The sequence below is a fragment of the Rhinolophus sinicus genome, linkage group LG11 (genome assembly GCF_036562045.2).
Source record: "Rhinolophus sinicus isolate RSC01 linkage group LG11, ASM3656204v1, whole genome shotgun sequence".
Lineage (NCBI taxonomy): Eukaryota > Metazoa > Chordata > Mammalia > Chiroptera > Rhinolophidae > Rhinolophus > Rhinolophus sinicus.
The window spans coordinates 6,214,074-6,236,297 of NC_133760.1; the positions used below are offsets into that span (position 1 = coordinate 6,214,074).

At 47.9% G+C, this 22,224-nt stretch overlaps 1 protein-coding gene across 7 annotated transcripts; it reads left to right on the plus strand.

Annotated features, from left to right (window-relative positions):
• Positions 1-371: 371 nt before the first annotated feature.
• PLEKHA4 (pleckstrin homology domain containing A4) lies at positions 372-22,101 on the plus strand. Of its 7 annotated transcripts, none has more exons than XM_074316133.1 (21): positions 372-880; positions 1,333-1,422; positions 2,519-2,626; positions 4,046-4,118; positions 4,207-4,307; positions 4,466-4,575; positions 5,183-5,398; positions 5,756-5,844; positions 5,962-6,035; positions 6,625-6,711; positions 7,591-7,638; positions 7,777-7,857; positions 7,990-8,139; positions 9,024-9,122; positions 11,026-11,166; positions 12,149-12,248; positions 12,321-12,397; positions 19,783-19,944; positions 20,732-20,790; positions 21,211-21,320; positions 21,642-22,101. In XM_074316133.1, exons 2-21 carry the CDS (start codon positions 1,339-1,341, stop codon positions 21,902-21,904), a joined length of 2,232 nt encoding a protein of 743 aa, XP_074172234.1. In that variant the 5' UTR covers positions 372-880; positions 1,333-1,338; the 3' UTR covers positions 21,905-22,101. The 7 variants fall into 7 exon arrangements, with proteins under 7 accessions (XP_074172234.1, XP_074172235.1, XP_019597232.2 ...); XM_074316134.1 differs by having other exon boundaries at positions 6,637-6,711; XM_019741673.2 differs by having other exon boundaries at positions 5,756-6,035.
• Positions 22,102-22,224: the final 123 nt, after the last annotated feature.

Below are 22,224 nucleotides of genomic sequence, written 5' to 3' on the forward strand. Positions count from 1 at the left end.
TTCACATCTCAGGAGTCCTGAGTCCTACCTACACCTTCCCAGGTACTCAGGAGTCTGAAAACCCACCACTTCCAAGATCCAAGCAACCTCCATTCAAGGCTCCAATGACCCAGGAACCTGACCCCAATTAGCAGACAGGAGGCCTGGCTAGCTCTTACTCTCCCAACATGTAAGATAATCAGCCGCATCCCTTATGGAACCCTGGTCCTCCCTGTCCCAGCCCAGAAGGGACCCAGGAGTTGGGGGAGCAGCCCCTCCCCTCTTCTGTGGGGGCAGCTGAGCCAGGGGTCAGGCCATGGTGGGAAGGCCAAGAGGGGCGGGGTGAGCGGGGATTGGGAGGGAAGACAGCAGCGTGGGCGGCTGGCAGACTGAGGGAAAGACCAGCAGAAGGAAAGAGAAACTGGGAGAAGGAGGAAGAGAGAAAGTGAGGAGAACCAGGGAGAGGAGGAAACAGCAGATGTGGAGGGCCAGAGAGAGAGAGAGAGAAGAAAAAGGAAGAGATTGAGTGAGGGAGAGAGAGAGAGAGATGGGAAGACACACAGAGAGAGAGAATGAGACAGAGACTTAAGGAAGAGACTCTGTGAGTCCGACAGAAAAAGATTTGGACAGAAACAGAAAGATTGGGAGAGAACGTGATATGGGTGTGTGTGAGAGAGACAGAAAGTGAGACTGGAGACAGAGACAGTCTAAAAGAAAGGGAGAATGTGAGAGGAAGAGAGACCATAGAGACAAGAGACAAAGACAGAAAGAGTGAGTGAGCATATAAGTGAAACTGAGGCCTAGGAGAGACAGCACCTAAGACACAGAGGAGGGAGGCTGTGGCTGGTGCCCCAGCACCCACACTGCCCTCTTGTCCCCTGTCTTTGGGACCCCAGAGCCGGTAAGTTCCCTGGCTGGGCTGGGAGGGGCTGCCTGGGTGTGCATTCCTGATGCCCCAGGGCTTGGCAGGGATGTCTCAGGGTTGCTTGTGGGAGGGCAAGAGACAGGTAGCTGGGGGCAGCCGGAAAGAGGCAGGGAATGGGGGGGATCCCTAAGCACAGAGAGGGTCAAATTCCTTGCCAGAGCTCAGGGGGCAAGAATAAAGGAGCCCCTATTCTCTGTCTTGGGCTGCCGACAACTGCCCCCACCCACAGCTGCCAGTGCCGCCCACCTCTCTTGGCATCACTCTTGGTATGCGGCCCTGGGCCAGAGCCTCCCCCAGCCCCCCAGTCCCCAAACAACAGGCTCTTTCTCCTCAGCCTCCTCAGACCTGGGAGCCCCTGACCCTGTCTCTGTCCCCAGCCGGGTCAGCTGCAGAGACATGCACACAGCTCTTTTCTTTCTCTCCCCAAGCCCTTGATGGAGGAGGGCAGACCTCGGAGCAGCCTCAGCCTAGCCAGCAGCGCCTCTACCATCTCCTCACTCAGCAGCCTGAACACCAAGGTTGGAGCTTCTGGGTGGGGCTGGGGAGGAGGGCAGGGCTCTGGGCTGCCCCATCCTCCTATTTTCTAGCTTTGGGTTCAGTGCCACCCAAGGGACTCTGGTTGTTAAGAGCAAGGATCCTTAGCAACGGGGCCTGCCAGATCTAGTTAGGTCCCAAATTGCCTACTAGCAGCAGCTAGGAATTCAGAGGCACTTCCAGCTGTTCCCACCCCATGTATTTTCCTGATTTGAAGCCAGAGTAAAAAACCCTGCTTGACTCTGGTTGCTAACCTAAGGCTACTCCCCAGCCATGAAGGCGCCCCCTAGGAATCAGGAGCAGTGGCTACTCTGGCTTAGGACTGAGAACTCCCTGTCTTATCTCTAGCCATCCAATCTACCCAATTCTGAATTTGACAGGGAAAGAGCTTTCTGACAATAAGGCTCCATGAGGCCTGAAATACTTACATCCCAAATCATCACTCCAGCCCATAGTTCAGTCATGACACTCATTTTCTTGTCCTCCTGTCATTCCCGTCACTCATTTCCATTTCCCCAAGTTCAGAATCCATAGATTCAATCCTGACCTTGGTCACACCATCCCCAAGGGCATCCTGTGGGGTGAGTTGCCAAGGAGCAGGGATGCTGTCTATTGGGATGGAGGGATTTGGAGCCTCTCTCTACCAGGACATGGTTGCTAAAGGATATCACTCCTTGGCACTGAAGCATCCTTTGATTCTGGCTGACCCATCACCAGAGACTCAGCTTGGAGGTCTCTCCTGATTATGGGGACCTCTCAGGCAATATTTCCAGTTCAGATCCCAAAGGCTGGATCACATCTCTGGCTCTGGTGGCCAAGGGCGTCCTCTCTTTGGCAGTGGATGCTTGATTCCCAAATTCCTTCTCTGTCAGCCAGTAGCCTCTTCCTTGCCTCCAAACACCTCCCTCCACCCATAAAAAGTATCTCTCAATTCTGCACTGTACATACCCAATTCTGATCTCAAAACTCAGCTCTCTCCTTGACCTGGTTTCTCTGGGCAGTCCAGCAAGGGGGTCACCTGTACCACCTCCCCAAGCCCATCGGGTGTCCTGTTCACTTCTCTCTTCCTTCTCTCCTCAGAAGTCCACCCGGGCAGTAAGCAAGGTGCACACCTTCGGGAAGAGGGGCAATGCACTCAGGAGGGACCCCAACCTCCCCGTGCACATCCGAGGCTGGCTGCACAAGCAGGTGGAGTGAGCAGGAGAAGGGAAAGGACACTCCAAGTGACGTTAGAGGCTGTGTCCCTGGCTGGCTGCTGTTGCTCTCCTTCCAAGTCTCCAAATTGGTCTTTTTTGCTATCACTGCTTCTCCCCTTATTCTGTCATTGTTTCATTCATTCATTCATTCATTCATTCATTCAGTGACCATTTCTTGAACATTTATTTACAATTACAATGTGCCAAGCCCTGGGACACATGCCACACTAATAGGGCCAGTATCTGTAGTACATTCAAGGTGGGGGTGGAGTGGGGATGGATAACAAATTAATAAACACATAATTGGAATAAATGAAATAGCATATAATATGTATATTACATAATATAAAATTAGAATATATGAAATAAAATAAGTGATTGCAGATTGTAGGAAGTGTTGTGAAGGGCTGTGAAGAAATAACATGGGGATGTGCTCGAAAGTGGCTGAGGGGATGAGAGCTGCCTTTGACTGTGGTCAGGGAAGGCATCTCTGAGGAGATAACATTTGAGCTGAGAACTAAGTGACAAGAAGGAGCTCATCATGCTAAGATCTGGGGGCAGAGGGACTGCAAAAGCAAAAGGCTCTGCAGCAGACCATCGTTGGGTGTTTGGAGCAAGCCAAGGGGGAGAGATAGGATGGGTGTCTGAGCAGCGATTCTCAAAGTGCAGTTCCAGATCAGCAGTGTCAGTATCATCTGAAACTTGCTAGAAAGAATTGTCAGGCCACACCCCAGATCTACTGACTTCAGAACTCGGGGGATGAGACCCAGGAATCTGGTTTTAACAAGCCCTCCTGGTGAATTTTATGCACTTCCAAGTTCGAGATTCCATGTCAGCCAGTAAACTAGGGTAAGGAATTTGTAATTTATTCTAACTTTGACAGTAAGCTCTGTTTTGAGCAGGGACTCACATGATCTGATTTATCATTTTAAAAGATCCTGTTGCTTCCGGGGAAACCTATTGAAGAGAAGAGGGGCACAAGGTTGGGGATGGACTGGTTCTGGCAGAAGCTCAGTGCCCATTTCCTGCCCTCTCTGCCTCAGGCTCCAGAGTAATTGGACCAAGTCTTCATATATACAGCCCCTGCCCACGTGTGGTACAGTATTGTGTTCCAGCCATCCCGTAACTTCTCAACCTCCAGTTGACAGATGAGAAAACGTGAGGGTCCTAGTGGGAAATGACTTGTTTAGGGGAAGTTTGAAAGTGGTGGAGTCAAACTCAGGTCCGACTGTGTCTGGAATCTGTCCTCTCAACCACAGCACACTGTTTCAGTTCACCTAAATCTATTGTATCAAACACGTGTCTCTGCTCCTTCCATCTCTTTGGGTCTCTGTCTCCAAGCGTCACTGTCTCCATCTCCTTTTTTCCTCTCCCCTCTACTCAGGTCTCTCCTCCCACTCTCTCTCCCTAGGACAGCTCTGGGCTTCGGCTCTGGAAACGCCGCTGGTTCGTCCTCTCCGGCCATTGCCTCTTCTATTACAAGGGTCAGTGCTCCAGCTGGATGGGGTGGGCGCCCTTTCCTTTACCCTTCAGATCCCCCTGTGATCCCTCACCCCAGCCCTTATTTTGCAGACAGCCGCGAGGAGAGCGTCCTGGGCAGCGTTCTGCTCCCCAGCTATAGTATCAGGCCAGATGGGCCAGGAGCCCCCCGAGGGCGGCGCTTCACCTTCACCGTGAGTCCGTCCAACCCCCATGGGCACTAAGGTACTAGGTGATGGGGACAGGCATCAGAGCATCCATTATTGGAGATAAAATATCTTGGCCAGGGTCGATGGCATCCTCCCTTTTGGAGGGCCCAGGCGTCCAGGTCCCCATCTCTGTCTTCCCTCAGGCGGAGCACCCGGGCATGAGGACCTATGTTTTGGCTGCTGACACGCTGGAGGACCTGCGGGGCTGGCTCCGCGCCCTGGGCCGGGCCTCCCGTGCGGAGGGGGATGATTGGTGAGTTATAGGCCACGCCTTTGACCCTGTACCTCCAACCTGGGTCAGTCTCATCATCCCCCAACTCCGCCCCTTGAGGCCCTCCTCAACATCCAATCTTTAGTCTTCTAGCTGCTAGGAAGACTCCGCTCTTCAGGCCCCATCATTAGAAGAACTTCAGCTCTTCCAATCAACAAAAGACCTTTCCCTCTAAGCACCGCCCATCACTTTGTCCAGCCCCCCAATCAACATTTCACACTCTCTGATTGACTCCCTCGGAAGTCTACAGCCCCTCCAGGTTGCCACCAAAACAACGTCAGATGAAGAAAAAAAAAAAAAAAAAAAAAAGGAAAGGCTTCAGACAGTTTTTGTCTCGGTCTGCTCCAGTTTTCAGGCTGGAGATTCATGGTTTGAGGCATTGGGTTCGGTGACCTGAACGGACCTTGTGGCCCTGCATAAGGTCACTTCGGGCCTTAGTTTCCCCATCGGCAAAATGGGAACAATGATTTATAATGCACCACCTCCCCTTTTTTTCTGTATAGGTCCCTGTGTCCTTATTTGTGAAATTAGAATAAGAGCTGTTATGAGGTTCAGAGGAATGATGTCTTTTTCTGTGCCCACTTGCTAGTGGGCGACCCAAGTCACTTGCGCGTCCCCAGCCTGGGGAGGGCCCTGGCGGCCCCGGTGGCCCCCCGGAGGTGAGCAAAGGGGAAGCGGGGCGCAGCTTAGAATCACCGGAAGTGGCTCGGCTTTCCAGAGATCGTGGCCGACCTGGGGTGCTCACTCCCAGCCCCACAGCCGACTTCCAATCTGGACCCGGGATTCAGAGGACGAGGAGCCCGGAGTGAGTTGGACGAGGGAATCTGGGATGAGACAGTTCTATTGAGCTTCAGGGAAAAAGTTTTATTGGGGGCGTGGCCTAAGAGAAGGGCAAGGACTGAGACTTATTAGGGGCGGGTTTAGTGCTCTCCTGCTCGAGTGTGACTTGCTGGGGTTCTTGTGGGATCAGAGCCTGTCCGGGAGAAGGCCTCAGGAGATGCCACAAAGGGGAAATTATTCAGGATCTGACCAAGAGAAGGGCTCTGCTCCTGGAGGGATAGTGAGACGCACAGAAGGGAGATTCGTCCTTGAGGCTGACTTGGTGGGTGGTGGGGTGAGGGGGCTCTAGTTGATCAGTTCCCCGTTTCTCTCCTCCCCACAGCCTTTTCACACCCCTCTCTCGCCCTCCTTCCCCTCTGAGCCTCCCCCGGCCTCGCTCTGCTCCTGCACGCAGACCTCCTCCCTCCTCAGGTGACACAGCAATCCCTGCTAGACCCCATACCCCCTTGAGTCGCATCGATGTGCGGCCTCCCCTGGATTGGGGCCCCCAGCGCCAGACACTCTCCCGGCCCCCCACTCCCCGCCCAGGACCCTCCTCTGAGGCTGAGGGAGGAAGGCCTCCCAGGAGTCCCCAGAACTGGAGTCAGGAGGCCAGAAAACAGGTGAGCAGAGAGGTGACAGGGTGGGGGACTCATCTCTCTTATGGCCATGGGGCTATCATTCTAGGCTGGTTTCTAGGCCATTACCCCCTGAGAATCATGGGGATTGTAGTTCAGCATGATCACAGCTGGGTTCAGATGTAAGAAGGAGAGTAGACTTTATCTGCCATTAGTCCACAGGGCTGTCTTTTCTGCATGGTCTCAGGCCATTATGCCTTAAGCTTTATAGGGATTGTAGTCCAGAATACTGTCCTCCAAGACAATGCTGTGACAGTTTATCTTTCCAAGTTGGTCACCTGATGTTTTCTCTGAGCATCATGGAATTGTTCCCCAGAATATCCATAGCTAACCACAAATGTGAGAGTGAGAATAGATTGCAACTGCCATCAGTCCCCAGGGCTGTTTTGCTAGGCTTGTCTATTTGTTATCATCCTCTGTTTTCCCACAGTGGCACATACCTGCAGAGCAGATAGTTGAGGAGGTTGGGGGGCCCAGTTCTGAACCTCAGTCTCCTACGGCATAGCAATTCTGGACACGTACACTTTAGTATTTGTTACTAGGACATGCCAGTTTCTGATCATCTCTATTTCAGTATTCCCCTCAGGTCCCGCCTGGCTCCTCCACATATCTCCAGCTGCCTCCAAGACCTCCAGGGACTCGGGCTTCCATGGTTTTATTGGTAGGTATCCTCGAGTCTGCCAGAGCCCCTTTTCTTGCTTTCTTTGCTATGGTGAATGTCATCTCCTGGACTAGTGTGACTAGAGAAGACTGGATATTTCAAAGTCTTTGGGTAGGTGTTTCTATTAGTTTCCTAGGTCTGCTGCAACTAGGAGATATATATATATATATATATATATATATATATATATATATATATATATAATATCTCTCCATACATTCAGATAATCTTCTAGATCTTTTATTTGTGGTTTAAAGTTTTTCCATAGAATTCTTGTGAGTTCTTAGTTAAGGTATCTCCTAAATTCCAGGTAGTTCTTGATAGCTATTTGAATGATATCTCCTTTTAAAATTATGTTTTCTAGTTATCGATATTATAGGGATATGCTATTAATGTTTGTAGTTTCATCTTGCCCTTGGCAACCTTGCTGAATTCTCTTATTTGTTCTCATCACTCTGAGTTGCTGGTTTTTCTGGGTAGATGAGTATGTCACCTTTAAATAATGATGTTTTTATTTTCCCCTTTGGTCCTTACACCTCTTTTTGTTTCCTTTGTCTTATGTTATAGCATTGGTCAGGATCTCTAATACAGCCTTAAACAGTAACAGTAATAGTGAGCATCTTTGTTTAATTCTCAGTCGTAAAGGAAATGTCTAAATTTTCTCCATTAATTATAATGTTTGCTATAGATATTTGGTAACACAGCCCATTGTATCTTCTTAAAGCCAAGAATCAGGCAATTGGTCTAGAGGTTTTCTAAAGTTTGTAAAGATGCTAATAAGGAGAGGGGTGTCTGTTAGTAGAAACAGGGCTCAGCTTAGCATGGAGCTACAATAAGGATCTGTCTGTCCATGTGACCCCTGGCTTTCCTCCTTCTCAGCCAGGTCCTCCCCTGGACTCATCCTTCCACCAAAGCTTGGAGACAGATGTAAGTTCTCCCCGACCCAACCCCTGCTGAGTTCTCAGAGTTGGGAAGAGAATATTCTAGATGGTCGTGGTGATGGGGGGGAAAGAAGGGGAAGAGCCAGATCTGGTCCATAAATAGCTCCCATTCTCCTTTCTCTAGACTCTGTTGACCAAGTTGTGTGGGCAGGACCGACTCCTGAAGAGGCTGCAGGAGGAGATAGACCAGAGACAAGAGGAGAAGGTACGGGGCTCTGGGATGGGAAGGGATGCCTAGCTTCTCTACATGCCCTTAGCCCTTCCTGATCCTTAGCATGCTGATGGCAAGGGGCTGGGTGTGGCTTCAGGAGATTAACCTTTTTCCATCTGGGAGCAGGAGCAGCTAGAAGCAGCCCTGGAGTTGACCAGGCAGCAGCTAGGCCAAGCAACCAGAGAGGCTTCAGCTCCCCGGAGGGCCTGGGGACGTCAGCGCCTTCTGCAGGACCGACTGGTCAGTGTGAGGGCCACTCTTTGTCACCTGACCCAGGTGAGCATCTGGAAAGGAGCATGCCCTCCCAAGAGGCCTCAGGGCTCCGCATGTTGTTACTGAAGGGGACCTGACCCCAAGAGTTCATGGGAAGGTAGTTCTTAAGAATTACCCCCTCCCCAAGATTTAAACCAGTGATCTTGACTGTCCAAGAACGTGTGCAGCAGCAGAACTTAATTTAGCAATTCAAGAGGGTGATTTTGATACAGGATTCCTGGCTTTGAAGCTCAGCTTCCATTCATAGTAGCTGTGTGACCTTAGAGAAGTTACTTAACCCCTCTGGGCCTTAGATGCATCTTATGTAAACTCACGATGCTAAACATAGTATTTACTTCATAAGGTCATTGTGAAGACTTCATAAATATATATAAATGAATGAATGAATATTTAGTACCTATTATACGTTAAGCAATATTTAAGTGTTAGCTATAATTATTATTATCTGTAAAATGGAGACATTAATAGCACCTATGTCACAAGAATTAAATGAATGCTAAGAACAATGCCTGACATGTTAAGTGTGTAAGGAATGTTAGCTATTATAATTATTATTATTGGTATTGACAAGGAGGTTTCGTCTGCCCAGAGGTGCATAGAGGTTGTGGTCTTGACTGTCCCAAGAATTGATTAGATGTGCCCTAGGGCAGTGCAAAGGTAATCCAGAGGATTCAGAAAAGGATTTTATTTCTCTACACTAGCAGCTTATTGGAACGGTAGGTTCCATGTAGACTCTGGGGTTCCTAGTAGTTGGAGCAAAGAGGCCTTTGGGAATTGTAGTCAATGTACGCCAAGGGCACCAGGGACCAGTTGGGAAAAGATGAAGTGGGGAAAGATCAGGTGGGTGGGCTTGCTAACTCTGTATCTCCCCCTTTCTGGGATCTGAGGAGCGAGAGCGGGTGTGGGACACATACAGCGGCCTGGAACAGGAGCTGGGCACCTTGAGAGAGACCCTTGAGTACCTGCTGCACCTTGGGTCCCCCCAGGTACATCTCTGCCCCAAACTTCCAAGCCCCACCTTTTACTCCAAGTTCACCTGGGATTCCTTTTGGCATGTAAGCCCCTCCCACAGAATCAAAGCCCCTCCTACTTTATCACAAGCTCCTCCCCCTCTGTCCTTTTCTTTCATTTAAAACCCCTTATTGTAAGACCTACCTTTAGATTCAGGGCCACTCCCCCTCTGGTTTTAAATCTCGCCTCTTATTTTGAAGCTCTACTCTCTGTGTCAAAACTCAACTCCTCATCCCTGTTTCCGTCCAGTAAGTTCATCCTGACTTCTACTGTTACATTTATCCTCTGGAGTTTCCAATTCTAAATTGAAAGCCTTAGTTCAAACCCCATTCTTGAAGTATAAACCCCGTTGCTTAGCCTCAGACCTACTTCTTTATTCTAAGCCTAGCCATCAAATTTCTAAATCATGTATCTTTAGTTAAGGACATTGATTCTAGTATTAAATGCATACTCACAGATTTCAGCCTTGCTTTTTTTATGCTAAACTCTCCCACTTCTTCCTAAAATCCACTCCTCAACTTTAATCCCCCACCTATTGGCGTTAAATATCACTCAGCATCAACAATGTAGGAAGAGAACAATACATCACAACCAAACTGGGTTTATTATGGGAATGCAAGGTTAGTTTAGCACTTGAAAATCAGTCCATATATTTCACCACATTTAACAAAATAAAGGAGAAAAACCATCTGATCATCTCAATAAACACAGGAAAAAAAATGACAAAATTCAACATTCATTAATGATAAATGCTCTCAGCAAAGCAGGAATAGAAGGAACTTCCTTAATCTGATAAAAGGCATTTACAAGAAATCTATAGCAAACATTATAGTGGTCAGTGAAATATTGAAAACTTTGCCCCTGATATCTGCAACAAGACAAGGATGTCTGCTATTACCAGTTCTAGTCAATATTGTACCAGAGGTCATAGACAGCACAAGTCTGAGAAATAAATAAAAAGTATAGGGACCAGAAAGGAAGAAGTAAAGCTGTTTTAATTTACAGATGACGTGACTGTGTATATGTAGAATATCCAAAATAATTTCCAGGTAAAACTATGAGAATAAGCATATTCAGCAGTCACTGAATGCAAGGTTAATATGCAAAAATCAACTGTCTTTCTATATGTTAGTACCAAATAAATTAGAAAATAAATATTTGTAAATAGCAGTGTTTATAATTAACATAAGCAAATTAAATATCTAAGAAAAAATCACATGAAAGATATGCAAGACACCTACTCTGAAAGCCACAAAACATCATTAAGAGAAGGTAAAGACCTATATAAATGGGAAGATATACACAGATGGGAAAGATACACTAGTGCTAAGATGTAGTCTCCCCACATTGATTTCTCCAGTGGGGATCTGCAATCCCAATACAAATCCGGGAGGTTTTTATGTGGAGATTGCGAGCTGACTATAAATTGTATCTTGAAATATATAAGGCCAAGAGTAGCCCAGGCAACCTCCAAAAAAAACCTGGAGGTCTAACATAACTGGATATCAAGTCTGAGTGTAAAGCGACAGTTAATAAAACAGTGTAGTATTGACATAAGTTTAGACAAACGGACCAAAGGAATAGAATAGGGTATTCAGAAACAGACTCACATATATTTATATCGTCACCTATTTAGGACAGAGGTAACACTGCAGAACTGTACAGAAAAGACAGTGCTTGTGATAAATGGTAGTGGGTCAATGAGATATCCATATGGAAATGGACATCCATAAATATTGCCTCCAATATGTACACACAGTCCATTTATGACTCCATAAATACAGCCCAGCTGATTTCAGACCCTGTCCGTGGCCTATCAACTTTAACTGTCCTTGCATTTTCCCACCTTTGAGTTACAAATTCCTTTCCTCTTCCCAGGACAGATCGTCTGCTCAGCAGCAGCTGTGGATGATGGAAGACACACTGGCAGGTCTGGGGGGCCCCCAGAAACCACCTCCTCATACTGAGCCTGACTCCCCATCCCCCGCACTCCAAGGGGAGGAGTCCTCAGAGAGAGAGGTGAGATCACACCTCTCTCCCCTCCCCCAGCTCCCTGTCTCATCTGCCCCTGGCTCAGCTCATCATTCACTCATGTCTTTCCCTATCCCTTGACCAGCTAACCAACCTCTGGCAAGTATCCTATGCTCCAGAAGCCTTTGTTTCCTTATTTGTTACACGTGGTCATAGTCCAGTGGTGTGCTAGAACCAGCTCCCACCATCTCCCAAGGGCCAACTGCCTGCATCTCTCCCCCACTCCACATTCAATGATGTCTTGTCAATAGCTTGAAATTGACCATGGTGGGAGTGATTGGCAAATGCTACAAACCAGTGCTCTTTTCTCCCAGGGAGGCATTGGTTAAATGTTTACCAGACACTTCTGATCAAAACCCTCACTTTGCAGGGACCAATAAGAAGAAAGGGTGACTAGGAAGAGCCTGACACAGAGTCAGTGTTCAGGAAGTACAAGCCACTATTGTCATAACTGGGTTAGAACCACTGCTTGTTGTGACCTTCAGATCATGTATCCAGGAGATCTGGGTTCAGATTCCAGCTCTGCTGTCTTTGTGACATCCGTCATTGACCCCATTCTCTGAGCCTCAGTTTCCCCATATGTAAAATAGGGATAATAATAGGTGTCTTGTGCATTTATTGAGGGGATTTAATGAGATAATGCAGGAAAAGTACTTAGCACCATGCCAGATGCATAATCATTATAAAATCTTGCACTTATAATGTCTCACCACGTGCCAGGTACTGTTCTAAGGGCCTTACGTGTACAGATTCAATTCTCATATCAGAAGTTTAAATATGGCCCAGAGAAGTAAAGTAACTTGCCCAAGGTCACACAGCTATTAGATGGCAGAGCTGAGATTGAAACCAGGTTGTCTGGCTCCTAGTTTTCAATCTTAATCCTACACATGCTGTGTCTCATTTGCTAAGTGCTTAAAAAATGGTGATAATGATAATGATAATCATGATGCCCCTTTCCCAACCCCTCCAGAGCCTGCCTGAGTCCTTGGAGCTGAGTTCACCCCGGCCCCCTGAGGCTGACTGGGGGCAGCCTCCGGGGGCCGACAGAGATCTTGCCGGCCCTCACTCAGGTGAGCATCCTGGGTGAAGCGGGACTTGCCTGGCATTTTCTGTCCTCACCAAGTCCCTTTCTGCCCTTCTAGGTCTTGGATCTCCAAGGGTCTCCCGGGCTTCCAGTCCTGAGGGTCGCTGCCCCACTTCCCCACTGTCAGGAACCAAGGTAGGCAGTCCATTGACCCCCCTCGTAATCGTTTGATCTCGTAATCGTTTGATCTGACCACCACGGACTCCCCACTCTTCGAAAAACAGCTAGAAGAGGGGAGTTGTAAGGCCGCACCCCAGATCAGAGAGGATGTGATATGTGAAGTGTTGGGATTGAATTTTGTCTCCGCCACTTCTAAGCTGTGTGACTTTGGGTCGGTTACTAAACCTCTCTCTGCCTCCATTCTCTCATCTGCAAAACAGAGCTAATAGCACTGCCTACCACCTAGAGCTGATGTGAGGATTCAAACTAGATGAATGCCCATAAAGGGTTGGAAGTAGTGTCTGGATATAGTAAGTACGCCATTCACTCATTCCTTTATCAATTCATTCATTCTACAAATATTGATTAAATATCGTCTTCACTATCTAATAAGGTAGCCAGTAGCCACATGTGGCTATTTAAATGAATTAAAATGAAATAAAATGAAAAATGTACTCACACTTGCCTCATTTTAAGTGCTCAGGAGCGACATGTGGCCAGTGGCTGTCCTGTTGGACAGTGTAGGTGTAGTCCACCTCCGTCACCATAGAGAGTTCTAATGCACAGAGATGTTTAGGCACTGAGGTCACAAATGGGAACAAGAACAAAAAATCCTCTCATGAATCTGGTGTTCTAGTGGATATCAGAGGCAGATAAACAGTTTACTGTACATAATTTTATACATTATAAGTGCTAAATTAAAACAGAACTCTGTGAGGGGGATTGGGATACTTGAGGAAGGACTGTAATTATAAATGGCTTGATCTGGGAAGGTTTCATGGAAAGGTGATGTTTGTGCAGATACCTGAAGAAGGTGAGGAAGTGAGCCTTGGGGATATCTGGTGGAAGAGCTTTACAGGCAAAGGGAACAGCTTTTGCAAAGGTTGCGAGGCAGGAGTGGGCCTGGTGTGTTGAAGTAGCAGCTAGAAAGCCAGTGTGGCTGGAACTGAGTAAGCAAGCAATGGAGAAAGAGGTGGATAATGAGAACAAATGGGTACTGGGGCAGATCGTGCTGGGCCTTGTGGTGCAGGGTGGGGACTTTGCTTTAACTGTGAGTGAGCCAGAAGGAAGCCAAGGAGAGTTCTGAGCAGAGAGAAACAGGAGCTGCCCTATGAGGGAACTGGCGCCCTCTGGTGGCCGAATGAGGAATAGATTGCTGGATAAGGGCTGGGGCAGGGAGCCGAATGAGGGGGCGGGGGACTGGGAGATAGGCCAGGCGGGAAATAATAGTAGTTTCCAGTAGGTCAGAAGAAATGGAGTTGTTGAGAGGGACTTGGAGTCTAGATATACCGGTCTTCAAACCTTATTCCAAACCCTTGGGATCAGATGTAATTTAAAATGCAAAATTTTTCAGATTCTAGATGAGTAATAGAGTACATATATACTTGTACTGGGGATTCTGTAAAGCCTCCAGTGGCCTCTGGCGCAGCACCCATAATCAACACATTAATTAACATTTCTTCAAAAAATGTATGAATATTCATACTAAATGGGATAAAGGCTATAAATAAATCTCAATTTAAATGTCAACCTTTTTTTTGTTGTTTTGTTTTTTTTAAATGAACTACTAAATGAGCAAATCAGAGTGGAATAAAAATAGATTAGAAATATCAGGCACTTTTTATTTCTAAGGAAAAAGGTTTAGTAAGACATGTCACGCAATCCAGGTACAAATGAAGCTAAGTACCGGAATGTACATTTGCAGTAAATGCTCATGACATTTGGTGGCTTGAGGACTCTGGAGATAGGGGTCACTGGTCAAAAGATCAACACTGTCATCGAGTTGGAGTTGGACATCTGAAGCAGGGCCAGGAATTGGATTCCCTGGGGATGGGGTAGGTGGCCTTCATAGAGGTGGCCGTGTTATTTGCTCTTTAACAAAGGGTCTCGTCTGGGCAGTGTCCCTTTCATTGAGTAAACTGGTTAGAATCTCTTGGTCACTGAGAAATAGACACGGTTAAAAGTCAGCAAGGAACTGATCCCCCATTTCACCATTTCTTCCATGGGGAGTTTTCCCCCTGTATCCCCAACATTATCAACATCATTGCTGTAATGCTCTTGAATTTCTGATCTCATACTATTTTAGCAGTTCCTCTATCCCCCAATAAATGTCCAACAGGCAAATTATTGCAGGTGGCCAGTAGGATCTTCTCCTTGAACCTGATCACCTTGGGCATGAAAAAACAAAATGTAGCCTCACCTTCTTATCGATGATGCCAAATCTGGTTGCTTGAGGACTTTGGGGAAAGAAGGCCCTTTAGTTTTCATCTGCAGAGTCATTTTCCAGTGTAATCAGAGCCCTGCCTGTGCTTATGTTTGCTTCTACTGGTTTATCAACCGCCTTCTGAGAACCAACCACTGCAAATTGGCATCTCTAAAAATCTTGGGTCCTGGGTTTCCTGGTACCTGCAGCCACTGTACAGTTAAAAAATAAAAAATAAAATGTGGTGGTGGTGATCCTTGCTCTTCACAGAGTGTAAACTTCTATGGTTAGAAGCTGTATGTGGAGATGCCACACTAGGCAGAAAGCAAATACCCCCAAAATGCCATTCTTCACAAGACATTGAGGAAGGAGACTTCCAGAGCGTTTATTCAGGAACCAAACTCAACAGTTTTCTTCCAGTCTAGTTTGTCTGCAATGGTCTCATGCTGCTCATCACGAGGTGATTACTGAACTTGTCCAAAAAGATTTTTCTGGATCCCATGATTTCCTGTTTGCATAATAATACCCAAGTTATGGAAAATTGTAGACGTGTTCTAAAGTGTGTCTTGTGTACGTGTGTGGCCCTAGCATGCTCAGGAGCAGATCATCTGAGCCTGGCACCCTTCAAGCCTGTCATTGTCATCTCTCATTGCTATTGGTGACGTTTTTGTAGGAGCACATCCGATATTGTCTTAGCAAACTCACCAGTGTAATTTATGACCTACAGATGAATCGTCAGACGTCTTACATCATATGCCTCTTCATTGTTGCCAGCCTATGGTCACAATCAATGGTCAGGTGTTCATGGAATGTTCTAGCTTGTTTCATGACCAAAAGCCAGTTGGGGATATCTGGTTACATCCTTGTGAATGCATGGTCCAGGTCTTCATATTTTGCCCTATGCTGAGTTTCTCTGCTTGTCATCAGTTCCTGGTCATCACTGCCCCTGTGAAACTTCCATGACGTCTTTCTGTTCAAGTCACATCACATCCAGGGGTACCTCATGGCTTCCTAGTCACTGAGCTGTTGCAGCAGACGCTCCACAATCCTGCTCCTGAAGTGATTCTTCTCTCCAAGCTCTTGGAAGTGACGGATGTTTCTGTTGCTTCTTTTCTCTATCTTCGGGGCTATCTTTGGCTCTTTGCGACATCTTCAGAGAGCAATTAAACCAGAAGTCACAAATAACCAAACAAAGGTGAGGAAAAGAGCAGTAGATGCAGACGGTGTGCTGAGACTCAGGCTATGCCAGGCGGATATTGGCACCAAATTCCAGAAAACAAATGTCTGTTTTCAGATTTTTTTATTTTTATTTTTTGGAATTGCAAATAAGATATTTTGGGAGATTTTGGCAGATTTTGAAGGTGGAGCCAACAAACTTTCCTGGCAGGTTAGAGGTGGGGTGTGAGGAGTCAGAATGACCATGAGATTCTTGGCCTGGGCATCTGGAAGAAGGCAGTTACCAGGCAGGAGATAGGGCAGGAAGGGAAGGTGAGGAGTTTGGGTTTGAATATGTTAATTAACTCTGAGTTTCATGCTTGTGGTGTTTCTCATTCGTGCTGTTGTGGTCCCTGGCCTCTTGTGTATAGGGTTTGGCCTGGGCCCTGTGATTCCTGAGCTGAACTGGGTTGGACTGAGGAGCTTCAGATGTAAACACGATCATAGCAGAGGGAGGTGTGTGCTGTGATGGTGAAAACGTGAGGCCCTGGGGTCTCAGACAGCCTGGCATGTTGGGGATGGTTTCCTGGAGGAAGAGAGACCTGGAAGGATGAGTTAGAATTTACCAAGTGGGGAAGCAGGGAAACAGCTGGAACGCATATCCAGGTTATGGTGGGGATTTAGGAAGACATGGCATCTGCTAGCCTACAGGACGTCTTTTTGTGAATTAGAGATAGGCGCCCCTTCTGCGTGGGCAGAACATGTTTTGGTCAGTGGTGGGCTCAGCCCTTGGGCAGTGAGCAACGCATACAACTGCACACAGTCTCTTGAGAGCACAGAGCTCTGGCTTCCACTACCCCATCCACAAACTGAAGGGTTGTTTAATTTAGGCACCCTTCTTGAGTGCCAGGCCCTGCAGGGCTGGGGCTCCAGACCAGTCCCTCCGTTCAAGGACCTGCACTTGTGAGCTGACTTTGGTGAACCGCTACATCAGAACCTATTTTTCAGTGGCCTCCCCCATCCCAAAGCTGGCAAAGGGTTCCTGCAGGAAAAGTATGGCTTATGGATTTGGCAGGACCATTCTAGTGCCCAGTAAGACATCAGCCGATGACCAATCCAAGTAGGGTGTCAGGAGGGTGAGCGAGCTGTCACCTATTCCCTCCCCCCTAAGCCACTGCAGAAAGAACTCCCAAATTCTCTTATTCGCTCAACATATATCTCCTGAGGCCTTCTAGGGGCCAGGCCCTGTGGAAGGTGTTGGGGGCCTAGGAACAAACTAGACCTGATGCTCAAGTCTGATGGGGGAGAGGGAGACTCTGACCATTGGAACGTCTTTTAAAAGATAGGTAAGCTGAATGAGAAAAAAGTTTGGCCCTGCAGAGAAGAGTACACCCAACAAAGGGAACAGATTTTGTGTGCAAAAGCATGGAGGTGATCGTGAAAGAGGCCGCTGCTCTGTATCAGAAACAAAACTAAATGTATTACTTCCTCAAGCAAGCTAGACCTATTCTTATAAGATACAGTCGCTCTGAGCAAAGCAGAGAAGTGGTCATACAGCATGGAGTTCAGAAACTGCTGTATTTTCAGAGCTAGCAGCATTTAGGGACTGGTTGACCTCAGACTGGGAAGCTTTGTGTCTGTTGCTGATGGGCTGACTTTTGGCTGTATGAGGCCATCACTGATCAGCTGACTGACTTTCAGAGAAGCGTGGTTTGAGTGCCAGCTGCGAGAGCTTGATGAAACCTTTCAAAGCATGCCTGCTGCTCCCTTATTATCGTGGATACAGAACAATCAATCAGTCTTTTTTTAGGAAGAGGGGAACTTCTGTATTCTCAGTGTTGTGTGTAAAGGACATGGATTGTTGGGGCTCCTCCGGGAATTGTTCCTGCCTCACCCCAATCCCACGGTTCCCGGGCTGCCAAGGTCCAGAGCTCAGGGGTGGTGTAGTGAGTTTCAGGCATTTCAGAGCTGATCAAGGAAAAAGATGTGACCGCAAGGTAGCAGTAGTACACACGAGCCTTATTTGTCCACACTTTGACAGGTTTGCCTGTGGGAGAAGTCCCTCCCAGCGAGACCTTTCAGAGGTTAACTGCGTGGGGGCTACTGCCCAGAGGAGGGGATGGCAGGAGAGATGGGAGAGGGGGCTTAAGAGTCTAGGCGATGTCATTGAGCAGCACAGTGGGGAGTCTCGGGGTTACCGAGCTCCTAAGGACAGCAGCTTCTTAGGGTCTTACAGCTACAGATTCATTTTACCTATGGCTAGCAGATTTGAAGTACAGCGTGGTGGAGTATTCCTAGTGGGCAGTCTCTAAATGGCTAAGAATATCTGCCTATTTAGGCTATGTTTGAAACAAGTAGGTGTATACAAGTTTGAATTTAGCCCTGGTAGGCTTTTGGGCCAATGGTTTGGCTCACTGTGAAGAAATAAATGATAGGGGTGGCCGGTTAGCTCAGTTGGTTAAAGCGTGGTGCTCTTAACAATAAGGTTGCCGGTTCGATCCCCGCATGGGCCACCGTGAGCTGCGTTCTCCACAACTAGATTGAAACAACTACTTGAGTTGGAGCTGATGGGTCCTGAAAAACACACTTAAGAAAAGAGAAAAGAAAGAAATGTCACAGGACCAATATACAGGAGCCATCATATATTTAACAGGCGGGCATGTGACTCAGGATTGGCCAGATCAGTAAAGCAGAGTGAACTACAGTGACTAGTCCTACAATAAGCATGGATTCAAGCTGTCTCCCTAGAATTTTCTAGCTGTTGGAGACTGCAGTAAAGAGTTCTCTTCCCTCTCCCCCCACCCTTAAACAACACATCTATTATCTTCCAGTTCTGTAGTCTCGAAGTCTGAAATCAGGGCCAGCCTCTGTCTGAAGCCACTAGGGAAGGATCTGGTCCGGGCTTTATTCCTTGGCTGTGGCCGTGTAACTCCAGTCATCACGTGGCTTTCTCCCTGTGTGTATGTGCATGTCTGTGTCCAAATTACCTTCTCTCCTGAAGGATAACACTTATTTTCAGCCAGATAGTTCTATCAGCCCATTTCCTGCCTGTAGCATCCCAGATGCCTGACAGCTTTTCTTCATTTAGCCCATCTCTGTCCCCTTCAGTTGAAGCTGACAGTGTCTCTGCTGAGATGATTTACTGGATCCGCACGTCACATGCCAAATATCTTAGCAAACGGCTCATCCAGCCACACCCTTGGTGTTCTCTTCAGAACATGCTTTCTCATTTTTTGCAGTACGGATAGGCTGAGAATTTTCCACATCTTCAAGTTCCAGTTTCTTTTTGCTGAACAATTTCTTCTTCGCTTTATCTCTGTCCTCTTGCATTTTAAGTTCATAAGGTTGAAGTCCACAATCAAGATGTCAGCAGGGCCATACTCCCTCTGAAGGCGCTGTGGAAGGATCTGATCCGGGCCTCTCTCCTAGCTTCTCGTAGTTTCTTAACTTGTGGCCACATAACTCCAATTGGCATATGATATTCTCCCTGTGTGCATCTTCCCTCTGGTTTTGAGGGCAAGACAGAAATCATAAAGTCCTCTTTAAAGCCAACCCAGGCTGATCCTCTGAACAGTTTAGTTATTTAAATCCTATTCTTCCTGTTGTTTTCACAGCTGATACAGAGTTGCTGTTTATTTTTTTAATCCCAAACACCCCAGAGTCCTATCTACTAGTGTGAAGAAGCTTGATATGTCCAGGGAAGTGTGGGTGTTTGTCAGGCTGGGGCTTCAGGTTCAAATAGGGCAGCTGATGGAGTTGAGGCCACAGGCGTGTGTAGGGACCAGGCCTCACAGGGCCTCAAATGCCTTTGTCCCAAGGATGCTTAGAGAACCTGGGAGGATGCAAGCAGTGGAAGGACAGCTTCGGTTCCAGGTGTAGAAAGAGGCCTCCGAGATCTGGTGGTGAACTTACTGGAAAGGGCAAGACTGGAGGCTAAGAGATTCGGGAAAGAGATAAAATTAAGGCCAAGGTTGGGGTCTTGAGGGGTTTCTCATCTCCCCAGGCACCCCTGGCCCGGCCCCGGATGAGTGCTCAGGAACAGTTGGAAAGAATACGCAGAAACCAGGAGTGTGGACGGCCTCTCCCTCGCCCAGCTTCTCCCCGGCTTCTTACTCTGGGGAGGACACTGTCCCCAGCCAGATGCCAGCCTGACATAGAACAAAGGGTAAGGGGAACAGAAGTGGGCCAGTGGGATGGTAGTGCGTCCTTTGCTCCTAGTTTGAGCCTCAGTTTCCCTCTTTGTAAAATGGGCAGGTTCCCAACCTCCTTACCCAGAACTGGGTTTCCAGATTTACCCCAACTTGTACTTGTGTTGAACTCAGCATCCTGGCTTCCCTAGCAGTGGGGGACTGACGTGGGTCAGAGACAACATTCCCACCTCACTAGGGTCACAGGTCTGGATCAGAAGCCCAGTTTTCCTTTTTAGTTACCATGTATTGTCAAAGGCAAAATAATAATGATAATAATAAACTGAGCAAGCAGGGAAATCCATTTTATTTACTCTATTGCAATGGGCAGAGTGCTCCAAATCTGAAGATCAGAGTATCTCATCAAGATGGTTTCATCTTAGATTTTTCTAGGGAGGAATTAGACAAATCATAGGTGGGGTGATTTTAGGGTTAGGATTGTTTTTGTAATTAGGGGGCATCTCAGTCAGCTGAACACAATATGTATCTCTGTGTCTAGCTAGTTTAAGGGGGACAGACAGTTAAGCTACTCGTTTATGAGGTAAAGAGTGAATTTGGAGGGTCTGTTTCTGGCCTTGTCATAGGTAAATAAGGTGGGGGTCTCCACTGATCTAAGTCACATGGAGGACAGGGGTTCTTTGAATGTAAAGTTAAATATTGTCAGTGTCTCTGAGGGCAATTTCATCCCCTCTCTAAGCCCCCTTCATTTCACCCTCAACGTGGGGCTTCCAGGTGAGGAATATTAATGCCCCAATTCCTTTGCAGCCTGTCCTAGGACATTCAGGAACCCAGAAATGGCTCAGAAGCTCCGGTTCCTGGAGCAGGTAAGGAACTGGAGGGCGGGGCAAGGAGTAGGGAAATCAATTTGCCAAAGGGGAGGGGAGTAGCGTTGTTTTTGAAGTCTCCTGAGTACTGAAGTGCATGTAGATCGCAGAATCTTTTAGAGACACTTAAGTTCCTGGGGCATCAGAAAGACCTAGATACCCAGTGAGAACCGAGGTTCCCCAAACTGCAAACCTGGGTGGATAGCAAAGTCGGCCGGAGCATCTGGAAGTCCGGTGAAATTTTCGGGAACCTGGACTACAAATCCCATAATGCATGTGGGCTTTTTATGAGGGCCGCGCCAGATTTAAAGTCCTTTAGAAACACGTGCTAGGCACTACAACTCTCAGAAGAACAGGCGTGGCGCTGTGGTCCCTCACTATACTGGCTAATTGTACATGTCCCCCAAATCTTTTTTCAAGTCCGAGGAACACCACCCCTTATTTGCCATTAGAAGGTCACCGGGAGCGAGTTCTCAGCCTCTCTCAAGCTCTGGCCACTGAGGCGTCGCAGTGGCACAGAATGATGACAGGTGAGGAGGGGCTGGGGACCTTGGGCTCCTGAGTTTTAGGAGGAGGGAGCCGAAGGCCAGGAATCCTAGGTCCTGGTGGGGAAGGATCTGAGGGCCACTGGGAACCCTCTGTCTTGATGAGGAAAGAACTGGACAGAGCTTGGGAGTTCTAGATTCCAAGCAGGAAAGGGCTGGAGCCCAGGACTCCTGGGTCTGGGGCAGTAGGCTACTGAGGGATCTGGACTCTTGGGACTGGGCTTCAGATCCAGGAGGAAAGGCCTGGAGGTACGGAATACCGGTTCCCAAAGTTTGCCATTCTCATTACCCCCTCGTCCTCTCCAGGTGGAAATTTGGACACTGGAGGAGAACCTCTTCCCCCTGCGCCGCCTCCTCCATCAGACCCCACGCCCCAGGTGACCTCGCCCCCAAGATCTCCTCCTGTGGCCAATTCCCCTTCCACCCTGTTCTCCCGCCGAGGTAGTGGGCGTGGCACAGGTCCCTCTTCCTGGGAGCCCACGTGGGATTCCGGGACCGCCCCTCCTGCCCTGACCCAAGATGAGGGGGCGTGGCCTCTGCGAGTCACTCTGCTGCAGTCCAGCTTCTGACCCACCCAAACGCGGCAGCAATCGGAGTGCGAGGGCTAGGGCGTGATCTGAAGGTACCGCCCGGAGATCTGGAGCCACTCTGGGCACCTGGGGGCGCGATCTAGTCCCCTCGTGGCCTACAAGGGGAGGGGTTATTATAGCCCAAATTTGGTTTTCCCAGCACTTGTTCAAATTCGGATTAAAACTTTGAACTTTTAGTTAATAACTTTCTCCTTGTCTGTTTGGGGTTGTGACACTGGTCTCTGAGAGGCAGAGCTGGAGTCTGGATTCCTGGGTCCCCAGGGAAGAGGGGGTAGGGATCTCGAATTTGTAGGTCTGAA

Coding starts and splice junctions, on each gene's coding strand:
- PLEKHA4 (XM_019741673.2), top strand. CDS start 1,339: ATGGAGGAGGGCAGACCTCGGAGCAGCCTCAGCCTAGCCAGCAGCGCC. Junction 6,036..6,624: donor GTCAGGAGGCCAGAAAACAG/GTGAGCAGAGAG, acceptor TCTCTATTTCAG/TATTCCCCTCAGGTCCCGCC. Junction 9,123..11,025: donor TGCACCTTGGGTCCCCCCAG/GTACATCTCTGC, acceptor TCCTCTTCCCAG/GACAGATCGTCTGCTCAGCA.